This window comes from Grammomys surdaster, unplaced genomic scaffold (genome assembly GCF_004785775.1).
Source record: "Grammomys surdaster isolate TR1022 unplaced genomic scaffold, NIH_TR_1.0 259, whole genome shotgun sequence".
In the NCBI taxonomy this organism is placed as follows: domain Eukaryota; kingdom Metazoa; phylum Chordata; class Mammalia; order Rodentia; family Muridae; genus Grammomys; species Grammomys surdaster.
In genome coordinates, this window is record NW_021604700.1 from 720492 (window position 1) to 729360 (window position 8869).

Sequence of the window (8869 nt, forward strand, 5' to 3'; positions counted from 1 at the left end):
TGTGACATTCTCGCGCTCCTCGGCCCCCACTAGATGCGGGACTAGGAGGAAACCCGAGACCCCAAAGAGAGCCAGCCTAGGCGCAAGCACAGTGAACCACACGGAGCCTTGAGTGATGGAGAAGGCGGTGCAGCTCTCTTGGCACCACCTGGGGCAGCCGAGGGCAGCTTCCCGGCTTCCCTCGTCTCTCATTTGCGTGGGTAAAAAGCCTTCCCCTATGGGTCTTGCGCAACTCGCTGAAGCGGAGATGGGGGAAAGATGTTGGGGGTTGGGGAAAGCCAAGACGGAAAGACACCGTCACCACAACGTCACGTGGAGTCCGCTTTACCAGACTTTAAAAGCCAGGTTCTCTGCGTTAGCAGCCAGTTGTCAAACTGCGAGCTAAGAGCTTCAGGAGTGTCGGGACCCTGCTTACGAAGGAACTCAGCGCTGTATCCTGCCAGCTCCGCCGCCAGCTCCGCTGCCACCCGCTGCTGCCACGGCCGCTGCCACCTCTGCGATGCTATTCCGAGCTGTGCTGATCTGCGCCGCCCTGGCGCTCAGCCATGCAGGTGAGTGAGAGGCTCTGCGCCCAGAGGCGCCCCTGGACTCCTTAGTCTCAGACCCCTTTCTGGGAGTGTGGGACTGGCTGTGTGGGATAGGCTGTGTATTGGCAAAGAGCCTGAACCGAAGGAACTGCAACCCGCTTTTAGGTAATGGGCTATTACTCAACTGAACAGAGAACCACTCTCATTTGCTAAAAACCAATAGTCTTAATGGTTTACAGGTTGTCATTATGGTAAGGCAGAATCTGATCAATACTTATGAAAAGCATGTGTGTAGACAAATGAACAGGAGTTATGGCTTTACATACCTGTCAGAGCTCCTCTGACCATAGGAAAATCCGGAATACATTTTAAAAATTATATTCAAAATGTTAAAAACTTGTCTGGTTTACTTTCATTTTCTTTACACTAAATTTTGACAAATGTACTAGGTTGATCCATGTTAATTTTGAAAGGGCTATTTAGTAATTCTAGTCTGAGTTATCCAAGTTATTTTGAAAATGTTGGTAATGTAGCTATGAAGTTAGGTCCTCTGCTTTTCTTGCTTAAGAATAGAAAGTTGCTATTTCTACATTACAACCATTTGATGAGACAGACAATTAAAATAAAGACCTTTTTTTCTGGGACTACCTGTGTATTTGTCAAATATATCATTGTAGAGTTGACCCATAATGATACAATTAAATCCTTAAGTTAAGATGAAGACAACCAAGAGTGACTGACAGGCTGTCTTATTTTTTAATGTAGCAAATCCTTGCTGTTCCAACCCATGTCAAAACCGTGGTGAATGTATGAGCATAGGATTTGACCAGTATAAGTGTGACTGTACCCGGACTGGATTCTACGGTGAAAACTGTACTACACGTAAGTTTTTCCTGGGTTATCTTCCTTTGGAATGGGACCACATATGGTTACCATCATTTTGTAAATTTGTATCCTGTGGTGGGCGCCTGCTTAACTCTTCCTCCTGCTTTGTCTCTCTCCAGCTGAGTTTCTGACAAGAATCAAATTAATGCTGAAGCCCACCCCAAACACAGTACACTACATCCTGACCCACTTCAAGGGAGTCTGGAACATTGTGAACAACATTCCCTTCCTGCGAAGTTCAATCATGAGATATGTGTTGACATGTAAGTACAACCCTCCTTGTTTTCCAGCATCCTCCAACAAAACTATGCACTAGAAACCCAACCCAAAGAAATATTCTCAACCTTTTCAAAATGACTTGAAGTATACCTATTCCATTCTGTTTTTTTTTTTCTCCTCTGAAATGTCTAAAATACTGTCATGTAAACCTGTAGTCTGGATCCTAGTTATGACCCCTGTCCTTCATTCCTGTGGAGGAAGTGTGGTTCACTTGTTCATTGAATACCCAGGGCTCACAGGAATTGTTCTGAACACACAGCACCCTTTAAAACAAATGATTGCTTAGTGTTTGGGTCAGAAGGGAAAATAGCTGTCTATAGTTCTATGTGAGGGCCATGCCCAACTGTATCTGTCATCAGCTATGGAACAGGGAGGGGTGGTAGCTGAAAAGTCAAGACTACTGGAGCGTAATGTCCTGGGTAAAGCCTAAGCTTTATTGAAGATGTATTTTCAGTGCCCTTTAAAGTTTAGTCATTGTCAAGCAAGGTATTTTTGTCTGAATGAAATCCAATCTCTGTACTTGCTACATTATACAATGATAATTGACATTTCCCTTGTTTTTTTTTTTTCATATGAGGTCCAATAATTTTTTTCTCTTTAAAACTTCAGCCAGATCACATTTGATTGACAGTCCACCAACTTACAACGTCCACTATGGTTACAAAAGCTGGGAAGCCGTCTCCAACCTCTCCTACTACACCAGGGTTCTTCCTCCAGTAGCCGATGACTGTCCAACTCCCATAGGTGTGAAAGGTGAGCGCAAAGAAATACAGATGTAGCAATTGCATCGAGGGTTGGGTGTGTACCTAGAAAAGTTGACCTTACATTGTCCTTTATTTGAAACTGCAAATAGTTTTGTCTTTAGTATGGCTACCCACAGAGGCTTATTAAAAGTGCAGATCTATTATGTGAAAGTAAATCTCCATTTTGATATAATGTCTTAACATTAGTGCATTATGCTAAGTAGAACTGATGTTAGTTAAAATTGATAGAACTGTTCAGTAAGTCCTCCCTTCACAATATCTTAAAACTTGAATTTATAGTCTTAGCAGGATAGCATATTGCCTGTCATCTCTAAGGTAAAGGTTAACCAATAACTCAAGACCATTCTGGGATAGAGAGTGAGTTTCAGTCCAGCCTAGGGTACAAGCATGACACTGTGTGCCTCAAAGCACAGCAACTGTATTGATACTGTGATCCTCTTCGAGACCATGCTTCTAAGTGATGGATGCTCCCATGAATTAGTCGTCTGTTTGCTTGAACAAATATGTGCATGGATAGATATTTACTGTAGAGTTTTCATGTTCTAGGAAATAAGGAGCTTCCTGATTCAAAAGAAGTGCTGGAAAAGGTTCTTCTCAGGAGAGAGTTCATCCCCGATCCACAAGGCTCAAATATGATGTTTGCATTCTTTGCCCAGCACTTCACTCATCAGTTTTTCAAGACAGATCAGAAGCGAGGACCTGGGTTCACCCGAGGACTGGGCCATGGAGTAAGTAGGCTTAATTCAGATTTAAAGCAAATCCTTAGGAAATACTGACATCTCACCATGCCAAACAAATCACGCCCATTTTTTTTATTATCCAAATGTCAGGTCTACTAAAACTATAATAGAGCGTTCCATTTTTCATTTGCTGGTTTAGTAAAAATGAACAGACATACACAGAAATATTTTAATGTAAATTTTCACAACCATCTGTAACTCTAGCCAGTTCTAGGGGATTTGATGTCTTCTTCTGCCATACATACATACATACATACATACATGTATGCATGCATGCATACATACATACAGGCAAATTCTCATGCATATAAAATAAAATAAATCTTAAGAAAATCACTTTTTGAATTTTAAAGACAACAAAATCATCAAAATTTAATAAGAAATGATAGTAAGGAATCAGTAAATTGAAATTTCTTTATTAATTAATTTTCTAGGTGGACTTAAATCACATTTACGGTGAAACTCTAGACAGACAACATAAACTGCGCCTTTTCAAGGATGGAAAATTGAAATATCAGGTATTTTTCTTACAGTTTTAAAATTATCACCTGCCATTTAGACTTACATTTTAAAACTATTGTGGCTTTTCTTCCTTTCTTTTTTTTTTTTAACTCTGTTATTACTGTTGTGATTTAGGTCATCGGTGGAGAGGTCTATCCTCCCACAGTCAAAGACACTCAGGTAGAAATGATCTACCCTCCTCACATCCCTGAGCACCTGCAGTTTGCTGTGGGGCAGGAAGTCTTTGGTCTGGTGCCTGGTCTGATGATGTATGCTACAATCTGGCTCCGGGAGCACAACAGAGTGTGTGATATCCTCAAACAGGAGCATCCTGAGTGGGATGATGAGCGACTGTTCCAAACCAGCAGACTCATACTCATAGGTGAGCAAGAGAGATAGAAATGAGTAAGAACATCTCCCCCTAATATGTTTGATTCCTTCTTGTATAGAAGGAGAGTGAATGTGATCTGGTAACATACCTACTATTTGTTGTATGGAAAATTAACTCTCCGTCTTGTACAACAGGAGAGACTATCAAGATAGTGATCGAAGACTACGTGCAACACCTGAGTGGCTACCACTTCAAGCTCAAGTTTGACCCAGAGCTCCTTTTCAAAGAGCAGTTCCAGTATCAGAACCGCATTGCCTCTGAATTCAACACACTCTATCACTGGCACCCCCTGCTGCCCGACACCTTCAACATTGAGGACCAGAAGTATACCTACAAACAGTTTCTCTACAACAACTCCATCCTCCTCGAACACGGACTCGCTCAGTTTGTTGAATCATTCACCAGACAGATTGCTGGCCGGGTAAGCATTGTTCCTGAAAAGCAAGACCCAGCTGGCTAGTAGCTTTAGGATTTTTGTCATAGGGACAGTTTTTTTTTTTCTTTCACTAAAAGAATAGTCAGGTGTTTTACTGGTTCTTGAAACACGGTGGCTGGAAGGTTTTTAAAAAGTCTATAGTGTTTGTCTAAAATGATCAAGCAAATAACAACACCTGTCTATCTTAAAAATAATATTTTAAAATATTGCAGTCATCTTATAGATTACAGAAGTAAATATTCAGACTTGTCTATCAGCTTATTTTTTTTTTTTATAATCATAAAAGGCCCGTTCCTTACAGACTGGAAGTGATGAGGCCAAGATGTAGGACCACAGGAATATGCCCAAGAATCTCATTTTATTATTTACTTTTCTCAGGTTGCTGGGGGTAGGAATGTTCCAATTGCTGTACAAGCAGTGGCAAAGGCTTCCATTGACCAGAGCAGAGAGATGAAATACCAGTCTCTCAATGAGTACCGCAAACGCTTCTCCCTGAAGCCTTACACATCGTTTGAAGAACTTACAGGTGAGAAATGGTTTCTGAAATTTCCAAAAGATCGAGGATTAAATGGGAAAAGAGAAGATGAGAGGGAATTTAGTGAAGGGATAAACTATCTTCTTCTTCTTCCTCATCTTCCTCATTTTTCTTCTTCTTCTTCTGGAAATAGAAAAGGATCCAGTTTATTGAGAAAGAGGAGTGGGAATGGGGGTCGGCTTGTGAGCAGGGGAACAGCCTATGTTCAACAACCAGGACTACTTTCAGCCGTTCCCAGTTTGATATACCTATATCTCTATCTTCTGTACCTTCCAGGAGAGAAGGAAATGGCTGCACAGTTGAAAGCCCTCTACAGTGACATCGATGCCATGGAACTCTATCCTGCCCTGCTGGTGGAAAAGCCTCGTCCAGATGCTATCTTTGGGGAGACCATGGTAGAACTTGGAGCACCATTCTCCTTGAAAGGACTTATGGGTAATCCCATCTGTTCTCCTCAATACTGGAAGCCGAGCACCTTTGGAGGAGAAGTGGGTTTTAAGATCATCAACACTGCCTCAATTCAGTCTCTCATCTGCAATAATGTGAAGGGGTGTCCCTTCACTTCATTCAATGTGCAAGATCCACAGCCTACCAAAGCAGCCACCATCAATGCGAGTGCCTCCCACTCCAGACTAGATGACATTAACCCTACAGTACTAATCAAAAGGCGTTCCACAGAGCTGTAAAAGTCTACTGACCATATTTATTTATTTACATGAACAATTTTATTTAATTATTTAATATTTATACTGAGTGCTTTTTTTTCACTAACATCTTCTATAACAGAAGACGATGTTCTTGAACAATGTTACATTTGTGAAGATTCCCATGTTTGTACTTTAAATATGTGTTACCCGAAAGGGAAAAACAGCTTTCATTTTTCTGCATAAGCCAGTGAGAAGGGAAATGGATTTTGATATCTTTATACTTGAATTTCAGCTCATGGATAGCTTAATAAGAACAAAGGAAAGATGTATGACTATTTAAGTGCTATTACAAGATGAAAAATGCTGCAGGTATCAACACTGATGGTTATGACCGTGTCCTCCTTACTATGTTAGAAGCATGTAATGTGGAATTTCTTTTAAATAATGCATATCTTTATCTCATCAAACAAACGGGTACAAGTTCAGTTTTAAGTGAGCGTTGAAGGCAGATACTGGCAACTCTCTCATTTTTAAAAGCAATCTTGAAACAAATAACTTGAAATTTCTAAATTGGGAGTTTGAATCACTTTCGAAAGGCCTTAGTTTCTTAAGCTGTCAAGTTTGTACCCACAGCAATCAAACAGGCATCATAAACATAAATCTCCAAAACTAGTAGTAATTATATTATTATTGATGGTTAAGACACCACGTCAGGGATTTTCTTTTATCAGGAGTAGTGAAAAGCTACTTACTATGACAATCAGACCTTCCTTGTATGTCAAAATGCTGGCATAGGAAGGTCATAGAGCCTGTGCTGTTCTGTCTTAAACTATGGGTATGAGTTTTTAAGCTTGTTTATGAGTGGTAGCCAGCAAAATCTATAGGAACAAAAGAGTCTACAAATGAAATAACCAAGAACAAAGAAGGGTTCCAAATTAAAGATCACATCTGGGATTAAACTTCTGAAGGAGATTTTCTGATCCTTCAGGTGTGATGCTGGTCTGGTACTCAACAGGTTTTTGCTGTGAAGTTAAAGACTCACCAGGCTGGACATTAAACAGTTTTTTCTGTTGCACAGTATGACGTAATAGTCCATCTCTCAATGCAAAAGATATCAGTGGCCTGTGAGCTTCTTCAAAATATTGACATGTCTTTCAGCTCATGGTACCTGGATGCTGTAGGGCCCATGCAATATATGAGTTCAGCCTGGATGCCAGCATGCTGCTCCTCTTAGCTCTGTTTCTTATAGTCATTTTACTATGAGAAACTGCTGATTGATTTTCTGTTGCTGTGTTCTGGGTTTTTAGTATCAGAAGCATTCTTTCTTTAACCTCTATTAATATTTTCTCTACTTGAAGTTTTATATTCAGGAAAACCTCAGCTCAGGACTACTATGTAGCTCCCCTTTGGAGGAAAAGAATTACTTTAGGCAAAAGGCAAAAAAAAAAAAAAATTTAAATATATTTTTATTTATAATTATATGGAAGGGCCCTACCAAGATGCCGGAAATGTAGGGGGTTTCTGACAAGAAAGTCACATTCTTGTTCTGAAGAATTGCTTTTTTACTTAAAAACAAAGTCAGTTAGTGGATAGTTCTGGGCAATAGGAATAAATATGAAACAATAATGATGATCATTTTCTACATCTCATTATCAGCTGAGGTACTGTATATTACTGAATTTATTGAAGATAGTTATGTCTTTTAGACATTATTGTTATAAACCATGTTTAAGTCTACTACAAGTGTTTCTTTTTGCCTTGTGTCAGAATTGATGTACCTTTTTATGATTACCTCTCTGAACTACTGTGTAAGAAAACAAAAAAAATAATGAGATTAATGTTTGTGGATAAATTTTAAGAAAACTAGTATATTTTATTGAAAAGTTTAAAGTTAGAACTTAGGCCATTGGAATTTACTCATGAAGCAGACTGCATAAAATCAATATTGACTCACTTATGCATGTTATAAAGACTAACATTTTAGACATTTTGAAGGCCCTATAGGTGCTTTATTAATTAGTTAGAATTTAATTTATTAAAAAATATATCCAAAGCACTATAGGCATTAGAATTTGTGAATCAAAAACTGATTATAAATAATATTGATATAATGTAAATAACTAAAAAGTGTATCTTATGAAGAAATATGTTTTATTACAAAGAAATTATAAAACATTTTGAAGATTATATGCTTTAAAAGTTTAAGATCAGAAAATAATCAACTTTAGAAAAAATGTATAAAAATTGTTAATGTCATTGATTTTAAAAAAAAAAGCCAACATGATTGTTGTGACTATCAACCTGCTGACTGAACCTGTACATTCAGCTTAAGTATGTGACTGCTACAGTGCCTCAGAGAAATTTGTATTTAAATTAACTCATGTAAAAAAAAATCTTAGAACAAATGCTTGTTTATTTTTATACTTATTTAAGAATTGAAAACTTCTGAAAATAAAGTTTGATTGTTTCTTTATATAATGGCATTGATATCTCTGAATCATGATCCTTAAACCATTACCTTATGTTCTTTCATCTACAATAAGAGTGAAATGTACCTTAACCGTAAAACAGTTGCCTAATGTTTAGGAGCCCCCGGGTTCTTTCCTCAGCACTGAATAAGAAAACTCTAGGCTGTCCCTCAAATGGCTCTGCTCTTGCCCCTGTCTACTCTACAAGAGTCTATTTACCGCCTCAGTTGCTGAAGAACTGTTAAATGTGTGCTGTGCACTACAGAGACATCCACTGGTGTGTTTTCACTGCCTAATCTAGAAGAAGCAAATTCAATACACAAGAGGTGGAGCAGGCAAGTGAAATGGCTCAGGACGGAAAGGTGCTTCCCCCAAACCTGATGGCCTCAGTTCAATCCCCCAAATCCATCCACATGGTGGAAGGAGAAAACTGACTCTCATGAGTTGTCTTATCTATCTATCTATCTATCTATCTATCTATCTATCTATCTATCTATCTCGCACACACAGTAAATATACTTTAATTATTGTTTAAAAGGCAAAGACTAAGATATGTGTTACACAGGAAGTACAAAATATGATATGGAAGTTCAAAAGAAATGGGTGGAGGGAGAAAAGGGATTGAAAAAGAAAGGAAAGTAGAGAAGAGAAGAAGAGAGGGGAGGAGACAGACTGGAGAGGGGAGGGGAGGGGAGG

General features: G+C 38.9%; 1 protein-coding gene across 1 annotated transcript; it reads left to right on the top strand.

The window, feature by feature from the left end:
* The first annotated feature begins 296 nt into the window (after nucleotides 1-296).
* Ptgs2 (prostaglandin-endoperoxide synthase 2) lies at nucleotides 297-8180 on the top strand. The gene is made up of 10 exons (XM_028775752.1): nucleotides 297-551; nucleotides 1293-1409; nucleotides 1532-1675; nucleotides 2301-2444; nucleotides 3002-3183; nucleotides 3630-3713; nucleotides 3832-4078; nucleotides 4222-4508; nucleotides 4902-5049; nucleotides 5335-8180. Exons 1-10 carry the CDS (start codon nucleotides 500-502, stop codon nucleotides 5742-5744), a joined length of 1815 nt encoding a protein of 604 aa, XP_028631585.1. The 5' UTR covers nucleotides 297-499; the 3' UTR covers nucleotides 5745-8180.
* Nucleotides 8181-8869: the final 689 nt, after the last annotated feature.